This window comes from Scardinius erythrophthalmus, assembly GCF_964197995.2.
Source record: "Scardinius erythrophthalmus genome assembly, chromosome: 14".
In the NCBI taxonomy this organism is placed as follows: domain Eukaryota; kingdom Metazoa; phylum Chordata; class Actinopteri; order Cypriniformes; family Leuciscidae; genus Scardinius; species Scardinius erythrophthalmus.
This window is the reverse complement of record NC_138234.1, coordinates 5,026,666-5,053,229: the sequence shown is the minus strand read 5'-3', so window position 1 is coordinate 5,053,229 and position 26,564 is coordinate 5,026,666. Positions and strand designations below refer to the sequence as shown.

At 40.2% G+C, this 26,564-nt stretch overlaps 1 protein-coding gene across 13 annotated transcripts in view; it reads left to right on the top strand.

Annotated features, from left to right (window-relative positions):
- Window positions 1–26,564, top strand: part of ptprsa (protein tyrosine phosphatase receptor type Sa) — a 215,315-nt gene that overhangs the window by 142,060 nt on the left and 46,691 nt on the right. For 7 of the 13 annotated variants that reach the window (XM_081383767.1, XM_081383772.1, XM_081383779.1 and 4 more), the window contains 8 exons: window positions 9,669–9,938; window positions 11,438–12,019; window positions 12,944–13,080; window positions 13,176–13,320; window positions 19,092–19,406; window positions 21,635–21,828; window positions 23,274–23,300; window positions 25,237–25,354. In XM_081383767.1, coding sequence (XP_081239893.1) covers window positions 9,669–9,938; window positions 11,438–12,019; window positions 12,944–13,080; window positions 13,176–13,320; window positions 19,092–19,406; window positions 21,635–21,828; window positions 23,274–23,300; window positions 25,237–25,354 — 1,788 coding nt within the window. Of the gene's footprint in view, window positions 1–863; window positions 1,063–9,668; window positions 9,939–11,437; window positions 12,020–12,943; window positions 13,081–13,175; window positions 13,321–19,091; window positions 19,407–21,634; window positions 21,829–23,273; window positions 23,301–25,236; window positions 25,355–26,564 lie in introns of those variants that run through there. The other 6 variants (XM_081383768.1, XM_081383776.1, XM_081383775.1 and 3 more) reach the window with 3 other exon arrangements.

The following is a 26,564-nucleotide window of genomic DNA, read 5'->3' as shown; positions in this document are numbered from 1 at the left end:
ATTCTAAATTGGAATTCTCATTAATGATTGAATATTTGTATCTTTTATCAGTTAGCACCATTTTATGACAGCAATAATCCACAAGAGGCCTTACTTTTAGAGTGATTTTTACCACGGTAAGAGCATTATACCTCATAACGCCTCTTATCCGCGATGAAGTCAACGGCCTGTTGTGGATTCGTGCTGTTTTTATTCTCGTCTGAAGACCTGGAAGGAATTTTATTCAGACATTTTATATAAGACCTTAAACAGTGTTAGATGTTCAGCAACATTTGATCTGATTTCTAGTGACATTTCAGTAATTGGGTGACTGGAGATTTCCGAAATCCATTCAAATTACCACAGCGGTAATTAATTCAACATAGGTATGCTAATTTCTCACTGATTATGCGCATACTGCATTAAGACCGTATCCCATCTCCTTTTGTCTTTTTTTTCTTTTCTTTTCTTCCAAAGCTTAATTATTGAGTACAATCAAATGTTTTCTGTTCTAGAATTAACGGCACTTGAAATTAGCAGCTACAGTTGGAGGAAACAACCCGCCCATTTATACGAGTGAAACCATTTTCATGCATATGCATGTCTGGTAATAGCGCACGCTTTTAGAATCGGTTGTCTTGATTGTAGCTGCTAACTTTAATGCTAATTATGTGTTTTTTATTTGTACGGTCGCTTTGATTTGGTTGGTACTTGGGGTTGTTTCATTGATTTCTGTTTTTGTCTCTTTGTTTTGTTTCTGTAATTAAAGCCGCAGCGGCAGCTCTTCAGGTGGCTAAAGACCTTGTAATTTTGCATTGTTATAACATGCTTGAATTGACTCCAGTGGCCGAACGCTTTTCACGGCAACCACTGGGGTGAATCAAACTGTTTGGGTCAAAGCAGGTAAACGCAGCAGACTTTGTCACGCAAGAAATAATCAGGCGACATCAGTCAGAGAAATGTAGCAGCTAAAAGCCTTGAGGTGGCCTTTTTTACTCTCTCTGTGTTTCCCCTATTTTTCTCTTCTCCTCATGTCATTGTGTTCTGCATCAACCCCTTTACATCCCTCAGAGCTTCGAGAAGGTTGGTGTGTTTTTTCTTTTATCACTTTTTTTAACCCACATTAAATCGAAAAATCAACATGTATTAAAACCTTAACCTTGACTGATCTAGATTGGAAGGCTCATTGGCAATTCGGAGTTTAAAAATCAAGCTGCTAAATAAGTTTTAAATTCTGGGAGATTTTTTATTTTAACTGCATAAAACTTAGTTGTAACTAACCCGCTAATTCGGGTTCGGTTTCCTCTTTTTTTAACGTTTTTAAGTTTGCATTGTGGGGCCTTTTCTCGTTTGCATCCTTCAGTATTGCTTCTGCCCAAAAGAAAATGTTTATGTGCACATGCTGTCATGGAAATCTCGCATTTGATAGTAAACAAGTGATGCATGATGGGAGAATGTAACTGCGCTTGCATGCCTCAAGACGCTGTCGTGCTTCGTTGCATTCCTGTGTTTTATGATTCTCTTTGTTTGGTCCAGTTCTCCTGGATTGAGCCTTTGTTGGCGACTCATTTGGTCGGCTCCTTGTGTTGTGGTGTTTGTGTAATGTGCACCCTTAGTTTCCTTCTGTTTTCAACTCCTTTTTGTTGTAGTTTCTGGTTTGTCAGATGTGGTTTGTGTTTCTGTGCGTTGTTGTCTCGTGTTTCTACAGACAGTTTTCCTGCCATCTTCTGAATCACAAAGCCGTCCCTGCACACAAAAGCTTAGTTTTGGTCGCAGACTCACTCTGCTAATTAGTTTTTTGGTGCCACATGGATCATTGGCAGATATAATGATCTCCGCACTTCACGCGGCTCCACAGAAAACCGACTTTATTTCATAGCTGTATATCCTCGTGATGACTGATTGCCTCTTGCCCTTTCGCAGTCCGCAGGCTCAATCAAATCAGGATTTATCATTCGCTCGAGCCGTCGTTGCCAGCGTACGTCTGAATTGCTTCTTGCTTGGCCACAATGTGCTGTATTAAAACGCCCAATTTGGACCAGAACAAAAAGCGGGTGCTTTGTTTCCGAGTCTCTCTATGCTAATCCTTCGCTAATGCTGCTGAGTGCAATAATTGCACGCCTGTTTGTAGCGACCATTATATTTACATTTGTTCACACTTTTTATTTATTTTACAAGGAAAGACCATTTTCCAATAGAGTAAGACAAAAAAACAAACCTAATTCAGGAGTAAAACTAGTATAATTAGCATAGGCTACATCATTTTGCGTGTCAAGTCATTTATCTTTTATCTTAATATTTAACAATTTTATCTTAATATATTTACTGGAAAACAAGACAAATATATTGATGAGCATTTTTCTGGTTGTGCATTGCATCTGTTTTTAATACTTTTTAAAGTGAGTGTCTGTTTACACTAAAAGCCTGCCTTGTTGGCAGAGGCTATTTACGCTAACTCCGCCCACTTACGTCTGGTTTGTGTACTACTAACCAATGACGCTTAGTGTAAATAGTTTTGTTATTTGCGCTTAGTCCAAATATCCGCTGCCCTTTGAAAATAATTTCAAATTGTCCTTTTAAAACTCATGCTCGCAGTCATTGGATTAGCACCAACATTTAGCATTAAATATCATGTCACTGAATGCGCTAAACTTTGCTTTTTACCATTCTGGGTTTTTTGTAGCTGTAAAACCGGAAAGCTTGCATTTATCCAGACAAGTTTGTCCAATCGTGCGGATGGCTAACTCTCAGTTGATATGTCATCCGGCTCCCACGTTTCAGACGGCGTTTGTCAGGGATAATGACACAGAACAAGACCCTCTGCTTCACTTGGCTAATGCTAACGTGTTGCCAGCTATCTCATGATGTCTGAGACTAAATGGCTCTCTGAATTATTCAGTTCTGTTGTTGGGAGGGGGGCAACACCACATGATTTGGGGTTATAAATAATGAAGTGTGCTTTGCCGCTACTCTGTCTCTCAGGGCCTGGCATTTATTGACAGAGCTTTATTTTTCATATCCGGCTGTTCCCACTGTGAAATCTGTGCCGCTTTTACCCTGATAGCTTGTTACTGCCTAGCATATAGAAAGTCTAACAGTATGAGCGCACTAGCTTTCACTAGCTGCACGTTAATCAGAGTGAGCAGCTAACAATAATGCTAAATTAGAAATGTTGTTGATAGCAGCTAGTGGCTAACACGGTGTAGCTTAAAAATAAAAAGTGGCAAAATATTTGTAGTGTAAATGTTTTTCCATCACAGCAAATATTTTGCTGCTTTTATTGTGTGTTAGCCAATAGCCGCTATCAAAAACAGATCAGAATGTCCTAAAACGCTTATTTTGAAACAATTGACCAAATTTTGAACAAAACACTCTCAAATGCAGTTTTTTGAGCTAATGTCCCTGCTGAAAAACAACAGCTAAAACCAGCCTTGGCTGGTCTTAGCTGGTTTAAGCTGGAAGTAACTGGTTTAAGCTGGTCAAGCTAGTGTTCAGCTGGTTTTAGCTGGTTTTAACTGGTTTTAACTGGTTTAAGCTGGTCTCTCAGGCTGGCCGAGCTGGTCAAGCTAGTGTTCAGCTGGTTTAAACTGGTTTAAGCTCGTCTCCCAGGCTGGCCGAGCTGGTCAGGCTAGTGTTCAGCTGGTTTAAACTGGTTTAAGCTGGTCTCCCAGGCTGGCCGAGCTGGTCAAGCTAGTGTTAAGCTGGTTTAAACTGGTTTAAGCTGGTCTCCCAGGCTGGCCGAGCTGGTCAGGCTAGTGTTCAGCTGGTTTTAGCTGGTCTTAGCTGGTCTCCCAGGCTGGCCGAGCTGGTCAGGCTAGTGTTCAGCTGGTTTAAACTGGTTTAAGCTGGTCTCCCAGGCTGGCCGAGCTGGTCAAGCTAGTGTTAAGCTGGTTTAAACTGGTTTAAGCTGGTCTCCCAGGCTGGCCGAGCTGGTCAGGCTAGTGTTCAGCTGGTTATAGCTGGTTTAAGCTGGTCTCCCAGGCTGGCCGAGCTGGTCAAGCTAGTGTTCAGCTGGTTTAAACTGGTTTAAGCTGGTCTCCCAGGCTGGCCGAGCTGGTCAAGCTAGTGTTCAGCTGGTTTTAGCTGGTTTAAGCTGGTCTCCCAGGCTGGCCGAGCTGGTCAGGCTAGTGTTCAGCTGGTTTAAACTGGTTTAAGCTGGTCTCCCAGGCTGGCCGAGCTGGTCAAGCTAGTGTTCAGCTGGTTTTAGCTGGTTTAAGCTGGTCTCCCAGGCTGGCCGAGCTGGTCAAGCTAGTGTTCAGCTGGTTTAAACTGGTTTAAGCTGGTCTCCCAGGCTGGCCGAGCTGGTCAAGCTAGTGTTCAGCTGGTTTTAGCTGGTTTAAGCTGGTCTCCCAGGCTGGCCGAGCTGGTCAGGCTAGTGTTCAGTTGGTTTTAGCTGGTCTCCCAGCTTACCAGCTAAGACCAGCCTGTTCAGCAAAAAAAAGTCCAAATTTCCTAGGAGTCCAGCTAAAACCAGCTTAGGCAGATTTTATTCTCAGCAGGGGTTGCTAATATAAAAAAAAAAACAATTGCTGCGGCTCTTTTCGAATTTCAGTCGATATATTTTTTAACTCGATACTCTCCTTGTTAGCCATCTACATTGGGCCTGATAGTTAATTGCTTCCATATGGCGAAATCCCCCCGAGCCTCGACACAAGTTCCCTTCTATTCCGCACCGAATTAATAACAGAAATTATGATTCTTCTTGCTTCAATGTAGTCGCTAATCTTTCATTGTTGCCGCCTGACAATGAAGCTTTCAACCATTCCGCCATTCAGCTCCCCATAATGCGGTGACAAAGCCAAAATGTTAAGGATTCAAGATCCCAGAATGTTTCCAGGGCATATTAATAGCAATTAGTGCCCAATTTGAGGAAACCTCACAGATCCACTCTGAGATGCTGGAAGACTTGAGCTGTACCGTACGCCATGCTAAATGCTATGATTATGTTCGGTGTATACGCATGTAGATGCATGTGAAGCCCACTGCCACCACTTTGGGTTGTGTTGCATGTCCTTGCATGCTCTTTCGGTGTAAAATTAGAAATGCAAGCTAGATCACACCCTACCTACTTGTCAAAGCAAAGCCTACTTTGAATAAACAAGTGTTTAGTAGTGTATTGTAATGGTGCAAAATCTCAAATGCAATGCAGCCCCACTATAGCAGTTGATCAGGGGTTGTAGGTTTTTACAAATGTTCCAATTACCATTACTAGAACTGGTCTGAAGAGCCTGCTTTGCATTGCGGCGGCGGAGGTGTGTATGTTAATATGGGGAACCCCTGCCGACTGCATGCAAATGGCCTCGTTACCTTCAAGCCAAATGGATTACTGTGGGTTTTGGACATCAAACAGGGTGTAATCTCAGCTTCAATGTGACATTAAAGGCTGCGCATTATTTTTGCTCCCCTTCCTACCTTGTTTTTGGGGCTGGACAGACTGTCTCACCAAAATGGCCACCTTTGAAACGTCCTAGTCAGGAATTACAAGGAGTGAGATGCTCTTTGGCCTTTTTATTTTGTCTTTCTCTGTCCGTTGTTAGAGTTGTCTCCAAATTGGGCTTGAAATGGGATTTTGACTCTGGACCTCAAAGAGATTGCTCTTGGGCCTGCTGGGCTCCTGGTCTTAGTGAATGAGGAGCGCGTCCGTCCAATTGGACCTTTCTATATTCCTCCGTATATCACAGCAGAGAGCACCATTGCACATCAAACGTCAAGCTATAGGACCATGTGTCAGGATATAGATAAAGCTTTGTGCAATGGCATTTCAAAGCAAAGCGGAGCCGATGCGGCGATAGCGCCAGTCGTAAATGTCGACATGCATCTGAAAACATTAGACCCGCTTATGATTTCCCCCCTTCGCCACAGTTTATTCAAGCCTAAAGTGGGGGATGCTTTGTTGCCAGTGACTTTGAAGTTGCCAAGCTACTCGGCGTCTTTTCAAAAGGTTGTTTCGTTTAGAAAATAACCGGATTGAGTTATTCAAGAACATACTGCAAGCGCAACAGTACAAGTTTTGGATTGGGAATAATTCACAAGGTGAAAGGTTGCAGCCCGCATCCGCTCGACTAATGTGGCCATAGGAAGCGAACGGCGGTTTTTAGGCTCTAGCAGATTTGGTTTTAAGAACGGCCAAATGTTGCATCACCCATTAGCAGGCCCACACGCAATATGTGCCAGCAGAACTATTAAGCATGTTTGTTTATTTAATATATTGCCTTTTTAAGTTCCTTTTATCACATTTCACCATTCTTAAATCTGTTTAAATCGGCGCAGGATATGCATAAGCATCAGCAGATTACGTCTGGGCCTGTCCATCATTAATTCGCTGGAAGAATCACTCTCATCTTGTCGTTGTTCTCACTGTTTGCTCATTGTTCTCTACAGCGCCTTTAAAGACACTCCTGCACTGTGATTATATGTGTGTGCTGTGACGAATTCACCAATTTTGACATTTCAATTGTGTGGATTCCCTAAAAACGCTGCACTTGGGGAGGGTTGCATGCCACAGATATGTGTTGACTGTAGCAGTAGGATAGTTTGGTGCCGTTCTGTTGTTGTCTTTCCTGCGGTCATGCATGCACCTTGTGATACGTGGGCTGCCCTTTCACCTTTGTTGAACATTTTTTCAATATGCATTTATATGGGGGTGGGAGGACATTTTAGTATGTCAATGTTTATTTGCTGTTGTTGTTTTTGTTTTCTCAACAAATCAGAAAGTTTTTTCCTTAATTAAAGGAGTGATCCGGGTTCAATACAAATGATGCTCTGTTGCAGTTGTGGCGTAATATTGATCACCACAGAAAATAGTTTAGGGTAAAAGCTAAAATTGCAATTAAACATATAAAATTGTATTCATCTTCATGCCTCCAAATGTCGTGGATTGAGCTGAACTTGTATTGAACCTTTGAATAAATCACTTAACCTTTTTTTTATTTAAACAACATTTTTATAAAGACAAATTAATATCAAAATGGATCAATTTAATCATAAAATTGATTAATATAGAATGTTAAATAGATATATTATAAACTAATGACATAAAGTTAACTTGAACTGTCTTTATACAGTGATCATGAACCGGACACCGACTGAGCTGACTCTGGCTCTCTGAAACTGTGAACGTATTCATCTTTAATTATCGCGGAATTAAGAATAGTTGAGCCTGTTACCTTGACTGTTATTATTTAAAAGTATTTTTAAATTGTATGTTGATTTAAAAAACAAAAGAAAATGTTTAAATTAAAATAATTTGGCGCCAACATTTTAAACTAGATTTAAAACTTTTGAACTGTGCTTTCGATGGTGTTTTATCAAGACTTTATGCTCTTTGACTGCTGGTTTCCAAGGCTATGGTGAACGTTTAACCGTGTATTTCAAGCCCCATTGTGTGAGAAGTCAAACCCACATACTTTTGCTCCAGTTGGCCGAGGGTTACAGTCTCCTCTTTGCCCCAATCCCCACCTCTCACTCCCCGTGTTATTTCCCTTCTGTCTCTAGTCCCACATGTGCGTCCACCATTTTGTCCTTCCAGTCTGCCCCCACCCCCCCCTCTCCGCTGTCTTGCAGCCTAGGTCTTGTTCTGCCTTGTGCCCTGTCTCTACCTGTTGTTTCTGTCCTCGTTGTGTGGGGTTGTTAATTTTCATTTGTTTGGTTGTTTTTTTTTTTGTTTTTTTCTGAGCTAGCCCCAGCACACATTGCTGTCCCTCTGTCTTTTCTTTCTCCTCTTGCCAAATGTAAATGAGGCATGACCCCCTCACCACCCGCCATCTTAGGACACACCTAGCACATCCTACTCCCTGTTTCATTGGTCATTCACGTCCACCAACATCAATAAGGCAGATGCCTTGACGATTCTTGGGGGAGCCAAACTCTGAAGTTTTAAAATATCTGTACTCTCACTCTGAGTCTATTGCTCTGTTCCAAAACCTTGCAAGATACTTAGACATCAAAAATACATAGCCAGCATTTCATCAGCAACTTTATCTAGTTTGGGCTAAGTTCTACAATAGCATTGCATGTCTCCTTCTAGTAAGAGGTCAATCCCAGAATCAATTGCAGAAAGCTTATGCAATAATTTCAAGCTAATTAATCATGTGCTGCTTTATGCAATACTTGCACGTGCCGTATTTAAACGCTTGTTAGAATGTCTCGTAATTAGCTTAGCAACATGCTAACGTCAAACTCATTTGGCAACAGTTGGGTCTTTCTGCAGTATTTGCTGTTGTTTGGAAAGTTGCCTCAGAAGGGAACTGCCTGGGCAGCTGACTTGGTATTGGAACAGAGTCTGAGTCATTTAAGTTTCCATCAGACCTTGACTTTCAATGAGTCGTATCAAAAAAGCAAGGTTACCAAGAATGAACATGCCAGATAGGCTATGAAAACAAAAGCCTGTTCCACAACCTGGCCAACTTCATCTACGCCATATCTCATATCCAAACCTTTCCCCCTACAGATCCTTCATCTTTTCTCTCGTGTGTAGGTTTGGCATCTCAGTAGTTGAGTTGCATCGCTGTCATCACTGTAGACTAGCATCTGTACCCGTCATGTGCCCTTATTCGGTCAATTTTTATTCATTTTATTTCTTTTCCTTTGTTTTATTGATGTGTGTGATAGTTAGTTGAGTTGAACTGACAGCTACTTATTGACTGAATCCAGAGTTTCCGCCATAAAACTTTGTGTAATGTCTAGCCAGGACTGCAATGTGTCAATACAACCCTGTCACATTACGTCATATTGGCTGGAGACGATAAAAAGTCTTTCTCTGCATTGAAGTGGGTTTCCCCCCTCGTTCCTTTTCCCAACCCTTCCCTTTCTTCCTCTTTCTCGCTCTTTTGCGCGTTCTATTCTCTTATATTTCTTTTTTTTTTCTCTCTCTCTCCAGTTGTCTTTTGTCTGGGCATGCTAGCGACCCTTCAGTTATATTCCTCTATGCATTTTATTTTTTAAATACTTCTCTCTGGTTTTATTGTTCCCATTTACTCTTTGGTTGACCTCTACCTATTTCTGCATGATGTCTGTGAAAATGACAGCTGCATCTATCAATGGAAGCGTGTCAGATCTTTAAAAGGCTTTGTCCAGTTGATCTACTCTCAACCACAAAAATCTGATTAAGGTTTCTCATCTTTAGTCCCTCCTGGAGGGGCTTATCATTACCAGTGTATGTACGTACCAACGTGTATGTACATATGTAGGGTTTCTTTGGCACAGGTAGATTTGAAAAATTACGTTTCGTACGTCACACTTTCTATACAACTACAACAAAGAGCATTTTCTGTTCACACTGTAGAAGTTTTCCACTTTTTTTAACAGTAATGCATGATTTTCATTTCGTTTACTGTAGTTACAGGTCACATAGAGATCTAATTTTAAAGATGAGAAACTCATAATAGATTTTTGTGCAATTAATCGTGCTGTGATGGGTCAAATATTGGTCAATGGAACCTTGTTGCTATGAATTTGTTGCTTTAATGTCAATCTATATTGTTGGTGAAGCAGCTCTGTTAATTTAGTTAATTTAGTATCGTTATTTTAATTTGTATAAACCCAAGTGAAGTTGTTTAGTCTCATTATTATACTTTTTTGTCCTCTCTTTAGACAACATGTACGTTCTAAAGAAAGGCTTGTTTTCATCGACGTGTCTTGTTACCTTTCTCTTTCTCTTTTTCTTGTCGCTATTCCTCCGCCCTTTGCAGTTCGTCGCGTGCCTCCACGTTTCTCCATCCTGCCCAGCAGCCACGAGATCATGCCGGGCGGTAGCGTCAACATCACTTGCGTCGCCGTGGGCTCGCCCATGCCCTACGTCAAGTGGATGCTCAACTCTGAGGACTTGACGCCTGAGGACGAGATGCCAGTGGGCAGGAACGTTCTGGAGTTAAATGGCGTCCGCGAGTCGGCCAACTACACCTGCGTGGCCATGAGCAGCCTAGGCATCATTGAGGCAGTGTCCCAGATCATTGTCAAGTGTAAGAATCAATTGAATTGAGGGTTCTTCTGGTCTAAAGAAATTAAAACTAAGCCGTATTTCAAGTGTTTGTCATAATTGCGAGTTATAAAGTCATAATTGCGTGATATAAAGTCGCAATTGCGAGTTATAAAGTCAGAATTGCGTGATATTAAGTCGCAATTGCGAGTTATAAAGTCAGAATTGCGTGATATAAAGTCGCAATTGCGAGTTATAAAGTCAGAATTGCGTGATATAAAGTCGCAATTGTGAACTATAAGTCAGAATTGCGTGATATAAAGTCGCAATTGTGAACTATAAGTCAGAGTTGCGTGATATAAAGTCGCAATTGCGAGTTATAAAATCAGAATTGTGTGATATTAAGTCGCAATTGCGAGTTATAAAGTCAGAATTGCGTGATATAAAGTCGCAATTGCGAGTTATAAAGTCAGAATTGCGTGATATTAAGTCGCAATTGCGAGTTATAAAGTCAGAATTGCGTGATATTAAGTCGCAATTGCGAGTTATAAAGTCAGAATTGCGTGATATAAAGTCGCAATTGTGAACTATAAGTCAGAGTTGCGTGATATAAAGTCGCAATTGCGAGTTATAAAGTCAGAATTGCGTGATATAAAGTCGCAATTGTGAACTGTAAGTCAGAGTTGCGTGATATAAAGTCGCAATTGCGAGTTATAAAGTCAGAATTGCGTGATATAAAGTCGCAATTGCGAGTTATAAAGTCAGAATTGCGTGATATTAAGTCGCAATTGCGAGTTATAAAGTCAGAATTGCGTGATATAAAGTCGCAATTGCGAGTTATAAAGTCAGAATTGCGTGATATTAAGTCGCAATTGCGAGTTACAAAGTCAGAATTGCGTGATATAAAGTCGCAATTGTGAACTATAAGTCAGAGTTGCGTGATATAAAGTCGCAATTGCGAGTTATAAAGTCAGAATTGCGTGATATAAAGTCTCAATTGTGAACTATAAGTCAGAGTTGCGTGATATAAAGTCGCAATTGCGAGTTATAAAGTCAGAATTGCGTGATATAAAGTCGCAATTGCGAGTTATAAAGTCAGAATTGCGTGATATTAAGTCGCAATTGCGAGTTATAAAGTCAGAATTGCGTGATATAAAGTCGCAATTGCGAGTTATAAAGTCAGAATTGCGTGATATAAAGTCGCAATTGCGAGTTATAAAGTCAGAATTGCGTGATATAAAGTCGCAATTGTGAACTATAAGTCAGAGTTGCGTGATATAAAGTCGCAATTGCGAGTTATAAAGTCAGAATTGCGTGATATAAAGTCACAATTGTGTGTTGTTAAGTCAGAATTGTGAGATATAAACTTGCAATTCCGAGAAAATAAGTCAGTCTTTTTTCTGACTTCTGACTTTATAACTCATAATTGTGAGATAAAAAGTCGCAATTATCTTTTAAAATGTTATATTTTGTGGCGGAAACAAGCTTCCATACTTCTTAGTTCCACAATTGACTACAGTATTTTATTATCCCCCACTGCAGCTTTGCCGAAACCTCCAGGTACTCCTGTCGTGACCGAAACCACCGCCACCAGCATCACCATCACCTGGGACAGTGGGAACCCTGAACCCGTCTCCCATTACATCATCCAGTATCGTGCTAAGTCTCCTGAGAGCAAGTTCGAGACCGTGGACTCCATCACCACCACTCGCTACAGTATTGGAGGACTTTCTCCCAACACCGATTATGAGATCCGCGTGTCCGCCTATAACACCATTGGCCAGGGCCCACCCAGTGAACCAGCCGATGCTAGGACTGGGGAGCAAGCTCCCGCCAGCCCACCGCGAAATATCCAGGCCCGCATCATTTCCCAGAACACCATGATGGTACGCTGGGATGAACCCGAGGAACCCAATGGACAGATCAAGGGTTATCGGGTGTACTACACCATGGACCCATCTCAGCTCATGAGCATGTGGCAAATCCACAATGTACAGGACAGCGTGATCACCACCATTCAGAGTCTGGTGCCTTCCGAGATCTACACCATCAGAGTGCTGGCCTTCACGTCTGTCGGAGATGGACCCTTCTCAGATCCCATTGATGTCAAAGTGCTTCAAGGAGGTTTGTTTGTCAATTTTTTGTGTCCTTTTTTCAGTATTGGCTCAGCAAAAGATGTAGCAAGGTGAGTTTTGCTATCGGAAATGTCCCATTGTTTGTATCGGGTGAGCTGAGGGTGTAGCAAAGTAAGTTTAACAATTTAAATATTTCTGTTGTCATTGGCTAACAATGTAGCAAGGTGAGTTTAGCGATTAGAAATGTCTGTTAGTATTGGGTGAGCTAAAGGCAGTTTAGCTATTGAGAACTGTCAGTTTTCAGTGTTCAGCGAGCTAACAATATACTGTAGCAAGATGAGTTTAACACTCTTTTGTCAGTTCAGCTGCATGATTAAAGTATAGCTGCATTGAATAAAATAGAGCAAATCCCCTTTTGAAAGTAACATGACGCTTCAAATAACTATTGCATCGATTAGCCTACATCATTACACCAGTAGGTGGCGACGAGTGACTGTTAAAAAATGTAATTGTCATTGAATCATTCATTCAAGAGATTTGCTCAAAAATGCTAATAATGAAACAAGTGAAGTATTTATAAGTGAGTCATTGAATCATTCATTCAAACCAATTTTATTAAAGTATTCGGTTCAGAATCGTGATCTCTACTTGACACAAAAAAATCATGATTCTCATTTTGTCCATAATCGTGCAGCTCTAGTTGTCAGTCTTGAGTTAGCTGAAGATGTTTAGCATTTGGAAATGTTACTGTTGGGGAGTCAAAAATGTACAGTAGCAAGATGAGTTTAGTGATTGGGTATGTTTCTATTGGGTGAGACAAAAAATGTAAGTACATTTTCACCTGGTAATTGTTCTAACCCTGTTGCCACGGGGGTAAATGTTTTCTCTAACACTTTCACTAAATATACAGTTGTAAAAATCAGTTTGTTAAATTTCATGTCTATTAAACTGTCAACACTGGCTCCATTTGTAGTCCCTGGACAGCCGACAAACTTCCAGGTCGGAGAGGTGTCAGACACAGGTGTTGAGCTTACATGGGAACCAGCCTTCGAGAAAGAGGGAATCATCAGTTACGAACTGCATTACAAAGAGGGCAGTCAAGGACCTCAGGTGCCTTCTCAACAACAAACCTTCTCAAATATAATGTCCGGACTGCTGTCGCACATCCAATTTTGAAGTAACTGTTATCATTTCCCACCAAACAGGTAAAGAAAACATTCGGTCCAACCTCTTCCTATGTGGTGGAGGGCCTACGCGCTAATACAGAGTACTACTTCTCTCTGGCTGCCGTCTCCAACAAGGGCATTGGAGCCTTCACCAATGAAATAACCCAAAGGACATCCCAAGCCAGTATGTAGTACATTTCCTTTCCTCAGGATGCGAATGAAGGGTTGGGGGGGTGGTCTAATATTGTATTTTGTTTGAGAAATGCCAAGACATAATGGCTATTTTGAGCTTTCGATGGGGTTGGGATACAACAACGCACTGTTTGAGAGGGCCACTATAACCTTCACCCCCGTTTCCCAATCCAGGGATGTTGTCTATCGACTCTAGAAATGTCAGGAGTAAATGATAATGGTGTGCTTGTGTCTGCAGCAGATAAGTGTTAAAGACTGGATGTTAGTTTGGTCCCTGATTTTTGACAGGTTCGGGTTTCTGGCATTAACTCTTGGTTTTTTGCCTCATTCCTTTGTGTTGTGTTTGTTTATGCACCTGAATTGAGCAGAACAGCATCACCTTTGAGCCAAAAGAGTCTTGCTACATGCAGGCGGGCAAAGGTGATGTTGTTTTGTTGAGAACATTTCCAAATGACTTGCCAAAGACTTGATGATTTTTGAAAATATTGCTCTCTGTGCATGTTGACGAATCGTTTCTTAAGAGAAGATAAGTACGAGCAGAACAAATTTGTGTAAATTGTTCATAAAAACATTCTTATGTAAATTGTTGCATTCAGTTCAATGCACCAGTTTATGCAAGAATTTGTTCAGCTTGCATTGCATGAATGAGTCCATCTGACTTTGATGTTTTAAACATAATTTATTTTGTGTAAAGCGTGTAAAGGTTGAACCTAAACTTTTAAATGACCCATGTTGTTTAGTTTAATGGATTCCTTGCCCCTTGGCAGGATGGTGTCGCACACTTCTTTTTCTTCTTTGTTTGGTGATTCTTTCATCTGGGTCTCTCTATGTCACAGTTATGTACTTCAGAGATTTCCTACATGTGAAACAAACAAATCAATGTGGGCTGATTGATCTGCGGCAAGCGTGCCGTTTGGCTCCCCTGCGTGCTCCCTTCTTTCTTCTGTGTTCGTATTTCTTTTTCATGTGTCAACAGCAAATGCACTTTTTTCCTCCCATGCGACTGAAGCGCACAAAATATTATTGACTCTGGGGTCTGCCATGGCTTTCCACCACATCTAGTCCCTCACTGTGTATTACTGAGAGCAGCACAGGCTGTGGCCGCTGGCGCCTGCAGGTAGTCAGCATTTACACTGGGAGACCGTCTGAATAATTCAAGCCTCCGGCCTAAAAATACACCCTCGCTGAGTCGCATCATGATTCGGTGCATGAAATCATCAATGCTTGTGGGGAACCTTGCAGCTGGCATGTGCCCGCTGCTAAAATATTGCAGATACTTGCGCACGGCTTATATTACGGTGAAAACAAAGGGGTCCGAAAATGCATCTATTTTGCAGTCTTTTCTTATTTAATACTGAGATTTTGGTTTCAAAGCATAACAATTTGAGTGAGAAGTTAAATCCTTGAGTTTCATTGTGGTCTCAAACTTTTATACTAAGATCCCTTGCATTTTATATTTAGTTACCTTCAGTTTCATTGAGCACAGAAAAAATAAACTGTTTTAATGTGGGACGGAAGGTTCAGTCATTTGTTTCCTCTTAGTTTTTAAGTTTCGTTCCACATAAAGGATTAGACAAGAATTATTATACCGATCAATTATCGGATGCTTTCAATTGTAGAATAAATTAATAAAGGTGGACAGGTACATTTGTGAATATGGCATTTCTACAAAAGCTTTTGTTTTTGTTTCATGTTAGCTAGCTTCAACAAATAAAAATGTATGTTGACCTTTAAAACTAGGCCCTTTTTCACACTTATGTTTTAGTGTAAATGTAAAAAAAAACCTTTAACTACTTGTTTAAAGTCAACGTGAAATGGCGTTCAGAACTTCCAGTTTTGCTTACCTGTAATCTAATGCATTTCTGAGTGCAGTGTTCAATCAGGACTTGATTGGACAATTGGAAGGAATTGGATTTCAATTGAATTTCTAGAATTGTGAATGCATTTTGCTTTCATGTTGACTTTAAATGGTACCTGTTGCAGGTTTAGTCCTCCAGACTTGGATAAACTCACAGTGGGCGGAAGATGCCCGAAAGCCATGGCAGTTGTGGCCCATTTTAACTCATCTTCTGTTTCTACCTGTGCAGCTTGTTGGTGCAGAATGGGTGGGATGGGTTTGGTTGAGTGGGTGCTGGGATGCAATGAACCTGCTGCATTGACACACAACGTAACACCTGAGCCAGAGAAAGCAAGCACTGAATGCATGTATTACCTCCCCCTACCCCTGGGGGGCGCTCTGTTAATGCACGTTGTACGCTGTGTGTTTCCTCTTCTGTTCCATCTCTATATGTCCGTCCCGCTGTTTGTGTCTTCATATATTGTATTCTGGAACAATGCAGTGCACTTTTTTACCTCCCTTTTGTTTTCTAGCTCTTCTGTGTTTCACTCCAGAAATGAAACTAAAGCTCACCTGCTCCAGCTTGACGTCACCTGGTTTTAATTCATTTCTGTTCAGTACACAGGTTTAAGTTCATTTTTATTTCATTTTGGTTTGGTTTACTCTAACACACTTTAGGAAACAGCTCTAAGCATTTTTTTTTTTTTGTGGCTCTTCCTGTTGGGGTTTCATTTTCCTTGACAAGCTCGACATGCAGCAACAGCACTTAGCATTGCCAAAGCAAATCCATTAAACTAAAGGTGAGAGTAAGTATCCCGGCGGGATGACCGTAGGCTTCTTGCTTGAGTTATGGGACTCTGTCCCGCAGGGTCTCGCACAGATGGGAGACGTGGTTCAATACATCTGCCGACGTCTTCCCTTGAGCAGAAACTAAAGTAGTGTAGATTTACCCAAAACAAGGTCAGGGAGGTGACAAGCTCGGACAGTTAGTAGCAATTTAGCACAAATGCCCCCCAACTTAACACATAAACATTACAGTGTGGATTCCCGTGAGGTAAGTGACCGCCGTTCGGAGGAAGCCCAGTCTGCCATCCCATCTTTCAGAAGTCGGCCACTTAACTAACTTGACAGTCCGTATAAGTAGGCGTAAGTGACCTTGAGGTGCAAAACTGCCATATACACCAGCGGAATTGGTTCAAATCCCTTACATGAGCTTGAAAGCGGGCCATCATCTTCACAGAGAGTTCCCAAGACGTTTATAGACTAATTTCTTCCAGATTTTCACCAGAATTTCCTCTTCATAGGTCTATTTTGCACTACACCAATTGGCATACTGGTCTTCCTCGTAAAGGCGTGAAAGGAAAGTGTATTGTGTTTGTTTCTTATTTGGTACAGTGCTGTTGAGTTGACGCTCAGTCAGGTCACTGTTCGTGGGTCAGCCCACAGTTACGAACCAAAGCCCCTTCGATGGTCCGGCAGAGAGTACTCACCTCACCCTCCATATCCCCCAACACTTGTTTGCATACCCTGGAGGATGTTAAATATTGGGGGATGTGTCCAAACTCTTGAGGGTAAGTGGAGATAGACACTCCTGCCTTGACCAAGTGGGTGGCAGTGGCATTCTGGGAAGTGCGCTTAAGAGTCAATGGCTATTGAGTGATGCTCAGGTTTCAAACATGGTCATAGAGGGTCCACAAACTGGGGGCAAGGGTTTCCGCACCAATCTTGGAGGTCCTATTCCAGCCAAGTCCAATGGCTTCAATCAGTTGTTGCACTCAAAGAAGTTGACAGCGTCTGGCTCATAAATGAATTCCAACCTTTTTATCCAAACAAATCTGTATTTGTAGTAGTTTTCATCTCTCAGTTTGCTTTTTTGGTAGCAGCGCCACCATTTGGCCCGGATCTGGATTATTAGGTCATTAATTATGACAGTTAACACTTTTGATTTTGGTTTTAAGACACAACTCTTTGGTTTTGAAGAGTGATTTCATTTCGAACACTAAAATCCAATACTCTTTTTGTGTTTGATGTATAATACAGTCCCAGAATCATGCATCTAAACCTTCAGGTAGTTCTGCAACTCTCAGATACCAAACTTTCATGTCGCACTCAAACCAGGTCGATTTTACAAGAACTGAATGCAAATACTCTTCAAGAGAGGAAGCACATCTTCAAAATATATCTTCAAACGGAAGATGAAAATCCTGTAAAACTTTAATCCAATAAGCCCATTTGGTGAATAAACAGGGCTCTGAATAATGTTGCTCGCTGAACTGAGACCGGTGACACCAATGATAAAAGCTGCCTGGTGATAGGACAAGTCGGTTAACTATTTCACAAACAAAAGCTTTACTCAGAAAATAGATGTGTTATAAAGTAAAGTAAGAGTTCGGTTAAGGGGGGATTATATTACATGGGTATGGGTGGTTGGATGTTAGCGAGGTGCTAGCACCCTGATCTCAATCTTGTGGACCCTCAGGCTAGTGTAAACAGTGAATAGTGCAGCCTGATGAAAGCACAGGGAACGCTCTCTCCCTCCAGCCCCAAAAACATCCACATTATAGGCCAAATGACTCAACAAATTGACTAAAGTAAATGAATGTAAATAGTTTGAATTGAGCTGTATTCGGCTAGCTCAGCAGTCGAGGGAGAGGGCCGAACCCAACCGAATCTAGGGAAATATAGTCTCCCTCGAATCGGGTGCTTGTGGTAAGAAAGTCTTTAAAAATTAGTGTTTGAAGATGTCAGGTACGTATAATGTACAGGAAAATGCTTTTGTGTATTTTGTTTTGTTTTGGTTTTTGCTGTTTTTAATGGTTTTCCTTTCTGTTTGAAGCTTGGTGGCTTTCATTGATTCTTCTGAGTTGACATTTTGGGTCCTAACATTTTTTTTTTCCAGCCATTTTCCGCAGAGAGTTTTGCTCATTTTCCTGTAATCTGTTTTGAATGATTTTGTTTTGCTTTCCAACGATGGTGTTCATCCATTTGAATTTCAGTCACAAATATGGTTTATCCCCATCTGTCCGTTTCCCCCTCATTCATTTGTGTTACTTATAGCTTCAGGGATCAGTGTGACAGAGTAACTTTTAATGTTTAATTTACAATGGAGATAAATGTTACAGGCCTTTAAACGGTGTAATGCATCCATATGCGCAAGCATTTAGTAGGCATGGACTCTGTGCATTTCAAACGAGACTTTTATATTGATTTAGAACTGCACAGACGTTGTAATTTTTGATATGTGCAGGGAAAGTGCTCGACAAAAACGCCTCGAAATACCGCAATGAATGGCCTTCATTCAAATGCAAATAATGTGATCTATTTTCCTCTCACGGTGGAAATATATCCTGAGAGCCCAGGGTATTTACTGTGAAAGATGGGCTAAATCTTTGGCTGGCGCAATGGCGGTTGTAGTTGGATACACTTTTCTTAGTATTTTTGTCTCGTTTTCCAGTACAAATATCGAAACTTCCTTAAGTAAAGATACATTTAACTTGAGAAACAAAGACATAAGATATTAAGTCTTGTTTTCCGAAAACATTTAGTGAGTTAATATGTCAAGGGGGTCCGAAAAAAGAAAGAATTCAAAGGGAAAACTAGATTATTTTTCTGACCCCATTGCAATACTGACACCCAACAATCTGTGGTGTTACTTCTAGACCTTTGACACATGAAAATCAAGCCAACGTTAATCCTTCATGCTTCATATTTATGCATGCATGCGAAACACCCCGACCTCTTCAAAACCAAGCTCTTCTGTTTGCATTTGCCCTTTGTTTTCCTCGTTTTTTCTTTGGTTTCAGTATGTCTCTGCTTGTTTTATTTTTTCAGTTGGGTTTTCCCTTTTATCATTTTCTTTTTCTCTTTCCCATCTTTTCGTTTTTTGTTTTCCACCCCTCCTCTCCCCCCTTCCCAAACCTGAGCAGAGCCCTCCGCCCCCCCTCAAGACATTAAGTGCTCCAGCTCCAGCTCCACCACCCTGCTGGTAAGTTGGCGCCCTCCGCCGGCCGAGAGCCAGAACGGGGCGCTGGCCGGGTACATAGTGCGCTACGCGGTGGTGGGCGCCGGGGCCGAGGTCAGCGCGGAGCCCGTGGAGGAGCCGGCGGTGCCGCCCAGCTCCGACCAGATCCGGCTCCAGCGGCTGGAGAAATGGACCATGTACAGAGTCACCGTGGCGGCCTCCACCAGCGTGGGTCCGGGCCCCGAGAGCGAGCCGCTGCTCTGCCGCACGGACGAGGACGGTACTGAAACCTTGAAACAATTTAATAATTACAAATTGAATTGAGCTTTAATTTACTTGTGAAGCAACACTGTTAGATACTAAGACTTGTTTTCATTGATAGTATCTCGAATAGAATTGTATTTTGTCTATCTTTTGTTACTACTTAAAATGAGTGAGCAAATCTGCCAGGGAAGACAAAAACACACTTGTATTAAAGGCACATTCTCTGAAAACAAGTATTAATATCTTATGCAATGTTGCTTCTCAAGTACTTTATCTTGTTTGAGTTTATTTTTAGATATTTTAAATGGAAAATATACAAGTTTTTGACGTTTTTAGATAGTTCAGGCTCAACAAAATTAAAAATGTAAAATGGCCTTAATGGTTTTAATGCATCGTGGCATGTCAAGATTATGCTTCAACGCAAAACAATATAATCTTACAACATGAAAAATTAACCAGCTTTTTTAGCCCATTTCATGCTTTAAAAAAATCTGTATTTTATTATAACACTTACTTTTCTAAAGCCACTGTATTTGGTTTTATTTCCCGCCTTCTTTTTCCAGTGACCTTATATAGTCTCTAGCCAAGCTTAGTGAGAAAATAAATCTAAGATGGTGGATGAGGTGAGAGAAAAGTTGATTATACGTCTGTGTGGACAGCTCACTCTTTTTGGGAGCAGATCTATTGACTTGCATTATGTGATGGAGGAAACATTGACTTAGCATCATTTTCATCTGTCACACCTCTTTGTAAAAGCACTCGGACAGCTTATGAGCACTGAAATAAATCTAGCCAGAGTAAGAAATTGTGTCGGACGTTCCCTGGTGACAGCAGTCTTTCTCTGTGACTGACAGCGCTGGTTCAGGATACAAGCTAGTAATCAATACTGGCGCTGTGGGCCGCCCTACGATGGATGGTTTTGACGGGCTGGTCATCCGCTGTAGGCGGGCCGAGAGGGAGGGAACACTTCTCCAAGACCTCCGATGGGAAATCTCATTTGACCAACCCCACAACTTTTGGGTTATGTTATTTGAGGAGCGATATGTTACGACAGTCACATCCTTGGAGACTTGTACCGTTAAAGCGTCTTATATGGTAGAGCCGGGCCTCGAAATACAGTACATCCCCTTATGGCGTCTTTTATTGAACATACAGGAAATCGGTCTACTCCTTACAGCAGTTCTGAATGACCGCAGGTATTAAACATCAAGGCCTCGTATAAAAGGATTTTCATTAGCTCGCAGGTCTGCAGACAGCAAATTGATCAGAGCTCAGATAAGAATGATAGTGAAATGGAAGAGGATGAAATGGTTGCTCGGGTATATGGGGGTGTGATATTGCATTTGATTAAATATCCCTGAAGATGGGCGCTTAATCAGTAACCTGGTTTCACATAATTGAATGTACATACTAGCTGAGACGCTAGGGCTTAGTTTCTTTTCAGCCGTTTTGAGGTGTGTGCTTTGTGTAGTCTGTGGTCCTCAATTAGGATTGGTGCTACTTTTAAAAAATCAGACTCAGACATAATTAAAGATTTATGTTATTGCCTTTTCTCACATTTGTGTTATTTGGGAGTTCTTTAAAATATTTCATGTACATTTTCATATTTTTTGAAGCCAAAAAACATCTGGGAAGCCATGTTTAGGGTGTGATATCTCAGGAACCATGAGTTCTAGCTTTGTTCAAATTGGTAGATTGCTGGAAAAACGTGTTCCCTAAAAGTCCAAGTGGTTCAGAGTCTCATCAGGGTAAAAATATATATTCGAAACTGGCCTCTAAAGTTGGTAGAAAGTGAAAAATATGTAGATAGTGTCTTAATTGTGTTCATTAAAGACTAAATGTGTAAAACAAATTTTGATTGACTTTTTGTTTCCCTATCATGATGAAAATTGGTGGATTGGTAGAAAAATGTGTTCCCTTCAAATCCTAGTGGTTCAGAGTCTCATCAGGGAAGAATTATTTTCGTAACTGAAAATGGTTAATTGGGCTTTAATTGTGTGTAATTAAAACACAAGTTTTGATTGACTTTATGTCCCTATCATGATGATAAATGCTAAGGCAAATACTAATACTACTACACTCAAACTAAGAGTTAGTAATCTGAGCAAAGAATGGGTATAGCATAACAACACCCGAGCATCACATCGGTGAGTTTTGCACAGGCAATACTGTATGTAAAAATGTTCAAATCTAGTTTTAATTATCACAAACATGATCAATTCATGTCCTCTTGTCCCACCGCAGTTCCTGGGGCCCCCCCTCGCCGTGTGGAGGTCGAGGTGCTCAACTCCACCGCCATCAAGGTGATGTGGCGCTCCCTGTTGCCAGGGAAACAGCACGGGCAGATCCGCGGGTACCAGGTGCACTACGTCCGCGTGGAGAACGGCGAATCCCGCGGCCTGCCCCTCATCAAGGACGTCATGCTAGCCGATGCACAGGTATGTTAGCGCGATTATCAGTGTTTCGCGAGTTAACTTGTAGCCAATTAGTTATTTTTTGTTGCAGAAAAAGTGGTTTAAACTCTTTACATGCGTATGAAAATCCTTTTATAAATAATTTATTTAATCTGTGAAGTTATTTTATAGCCTCTAGAATGCTTTCCACAAGCGGTCCAAAACATCTTATCAGCCATTAGAATAGCACGGTTTAGTCAAACCTCTAATAAGTTTAACCTCCAAGGCTCTAGTGTCATAGATAAAGTCAACAAAAGCTGATTATGTCTGCCGTATTAAGTGCCCCGAGAGCTCCACTAAAACACGAGGCACTTGAGCATTGCGGTCACAATTCAGACTTGATTTAAAAGCACAAACGGCAAAAAAGAAAGAAGAAAAAGCAACCGAGCGCCTCTGGCTGCAACCTAAAATTATAATACAAGCTTCTGTCACGAAAACAGCAGATACGAGGCACCTTATTCTCCTCACAGCTGCAAATATTACAGCTTTGAACAAACCGTGACTAAACCTTTTGAATTTATGCCTCGTGTGTTTATGATGGAATCGTTTACAGTCGTCAGTTAAGTGGGAATCAGTTGATATCTGGGTCACGACGCAATGATGTTGTGATTGTGTACACACGGTGACATATTGCGATCTTGTACTTGTTTGTTTCTCATTATCTGCAGTGGACTTAATCTGACTCAATTGAATTTTAGGAATAGAAAGTGTCATTTTAGTATAAATATTTTAGTAAATATCAATAATTTAGTAAATATATTGTCATCTCATATTGACACAAATATTTAATAAATACAAAATATTATTTATATATTTCATTATATTTTTAAATAAATGACAATAATTGAAGTATCTTTTCAATAACTTTTTTAAAGTATCGTGAGGTAAAATATTGCATTTTTGTTTTAGTCACAAATTGTATTTCTCAGTGAAATCAAGTCCACAAATAGTCGTCTTATTCAATTGTTTTAAATATTCATGCGGAATATATTTACATTATTCATTAAATCACTTTGAAAAAAAGAAATTGGTGTAAAAATATCAGTATCATGAGGTGATTTATACCAATACTTTTATTCATCAAATTAATTTTGCTCTGCATATTTCTTTAGAAGTTATGATCTGATATCAAACTCAAAAACAGCCGTTTTTTTTTTTATTCTCTTACCAAATGAAATGGCGGGAAAAAGCTGCAGGAATGACACGCTCAGATAGCGGCGGCCACTCAATTTCCTGCCTCGTCTTCAATCTTCACCATTTTTTTTCACCCTAATCCACACTGACCTACTTTAAAACACTCTGCCTTTCTTCCATTTCCTTGGCACTTTTACCTTGTTTCGTCTTACGCTTTCCTCTCTTTCTTTCTGTCTGTCTTTTCCCTCTCTTTCAAACCGCGCTCCCTCTTTCTCCTCCCGGGTGGGGGATGTTAGTGGGAAATGGACGACACAGCTGAATACGTGAGTATGGCTGTCGGCGAGAGTGCGCTGTGATCTGAGGACCTGTGATGTTACATCAGACCCACCCGGACGATGAGTGTGTTTGTAGCAGTCGGCCTGAACCCACAACTAATCATGGAAAACGGATTGACACGTAGAGTTTTGTGTCGGAAATCTCTCATTTAAAGAGTTTTCTTGCATTGCCAGATTTTTATAATGAGCCAACAGAGAGAAAACAACCAATGAAACCTCATGTCCATTATATGTGTGTGTGTGTGTGTGTGTGACGACTACAGAAAAATGTGAATGGTGCACAGGGGGAATGATGTAACATCAGGGTTCTTTTATGCCTGGCATGGACGAGTGTGTTTTGTGCTGTGATGTTTTGCATCAAAGATGAAGCTTATTTTGTGCTTATTTTTGTTCCTTTTAAAGAAATGGAGTTTTATTTATTTCTATAAATGGATCAGTTGTGTAACCCATAGATTGCATGAACAGGTTTGATGTGAAGCTCAGTCCTCTGTTAGCGGCGGGACCCGCAGGTGCTTTTTTCCTCCGCGAGCGCTTGCCATTAATTTCCTCTCTGTCATGCGCGCTGATCAAAGCTCACTCGCTTTCACGTGAAATATTGGAAAATAGGGGCCCGTCAGAAGTGTGTCTGTGTGTGTGTGTGTGTGTGTGTGTGTGTGTGTGCGCAGCTTACCGGCCGACCCCAAGAAATTAATTATTCTGACGGTCTGTTTGCTCAGGCTCTGTTGAATTAATTCACAGACATGAGGTGTTATAGATGAACAGGAATCATAAGATAACCTGGTCAAACTAGACGACACGCTAAATGCCAATAATAATGAGCCACACTGCAGTATATATCTATATACTGTATATTTATGTATTATTTATTGAAATATTTATAATATAATAATATATTTATACTGTGTGTGTGTGTGTGTGTGTGTGTGTGTGTGTGTGTGTGTGTGTGTGTGTGTGTGTGTGTGTGTGTGTGTGTGTGTGTGTGCGTGATATCAAACGACATACAATAACTACATTTCATGGAACAATTGTTTATTGTCATTATTAATGTAATTATTAAATTGGCTAAAAAATGTAATTAATAATGATACAGTAGAAAAATTAACCTTAAGATTTTTTTTTTTTGAAAAATACTTAAAATATGTAATAAAAGAATTATATTTAAAATATTTTATAAAAGAAAATATTTAACACATCCCATAGAAAACATGCACTAATGTAAATGCAATAAAAATATAAAATAATATAATATAAATAATAATATAATATCAAATTTAATATATACAATTTATATCTATAAATAAATAATGTGTGTGAAATTATATATATATAAATGATTAATTATAATTATATTTACACTGTTTATATAATAAAAATATGTTAAATAAATATATACATATTATATAAAATATGTCTATAAATAAATTGTGTCTGCATGTGTAAATTATTATACGTGTGTGTGTGTGTGTGTGTGTGTGTGTGTGTGTGAATTATATAAATAATAATATTTGTTTATATTTGTTACTATTTTTATTTTATTATTTATATCTGTAAAGAAATTAAACATGTATATATATATATATACATACAGTAGTCAACATTTGAAGTGGATCGAAAAAAGTTCATCAACGTTGTCCTAAGACAAGATATTATAAATAACATATAAAATATAACTTTATATATTTATATATATCTCGAAAGTTCCCCAAATGAAATGTGACTGCACATTCTTTATTAATGTGACAAGTTGCTAGGTTAATATCCTTTTAAAAATAAAAACAAGACTGCAGATTGCAGGTTGTGACATTGAAAAGAGGGGAAACTGACGCCGGGCCTGTGCAGGTGACATATTGTAAAGTCTTTTTTTTTTTTTTAAATCCGTTCCTAACATAGTGCTAACTTCCCTCTTCATGTCCATTAAACACAGGAGATGGTCATCGGGGGCCTGCAACCTGACACCACGTACTCCATCACCGTGGCCGCCTACACCACCAAAGGAGACGGTGCCCGCAGCAAACCCAAGCTGGTGGTGACGAAGGGAGCAGGTCAGTAATAATAACGTTATCATTAGCCGAGCTCCGTCGCACCGCGGGCCAGGTGTTATTGGCTACAGGAGCAGAATGAACCTTAAGGGACTTCATTCGAGTGAGAAGAAAAAAAACATGGTCTATAGTGTGTCTGGAGTACATAAAAACTATAAGGGAATGTAGCGGTTAGCCACATGTTGCTACAGCAAGAGAAAGTTTAGTTTTTAGAAAACCTGAACTAATGAGATAATGAAGAGTCATTAGTCTGCTAACAGTGATTTAGTGCGCTAAACAGCATGCTAGCGTAGCATCATTAAATTGGACTCAAAGTGTTTTCTAATTGATGGTTTATATACACATGCAGATGGAGTTTTTAGTACCATGATATTCTTATAAGAACTCTATTTCTATACACATGCAGACCAGTGTGTTTTGGCTGTTGCATTGCTTTTCGCTGTTTGTTTTTGTTTGTGTGTGTGGGTGAGCATTTTGTTTCTAAGTTAAAAATTGTCACTACACATAGTTAGCGTTAATCTTGCCTGATTATTCAAGGCTTCACTTCTACAAGCTAACTAATCACCAGACAACCCACTACCTAGTAAATTCTGAAAATATTTTGTACATCCCAAGTGTAAGAATTGAGGGGATTTGCCTTACTTAAACACACCATGGTATTACAAGTGAAGTGATTACCCTAGTGCATTTTGGAGACTACCATTATGCTAATACCATTTTATCTCCATACACATGCAGACCAATGTGTTTTGGCTGTTGCATTGCTTCTCGCTGTCTTTCTTCTTCTTTTTTTTTGCGTCTCACGTCGCATTTTGTTTTAAGATGCCGTGTTAAATAGCGCTGTAAAGAGTTTGCTCTAATCCTGCCTGATTATACAGATGACAACCCACTAACTAGTCGATTTTAAAAATATTTGATACACCCCTACTGTTAGAATTGTGGTGGTTTTGCTTTCTTAAATGCACAATGGTATTACCAGTACACTATAAAAAAGTGAATACCATGCTAGTGAATTTTGGACGCTGCCATCATGCTAATCCCATGATATTCTTTAAAGTAACTATCAAGCAGTATATTATATGGTTATCAAACAGTACCGCGGGTGTGTATGGTGTCGTAGCCTAGCTCGTTTCTTCTCGATTTATTTTTTTTAGAATTTACTCGTTTAGCGCTGACGAGACAGGTGTGCCGATCCCAGGTGTCAAGTGTGACA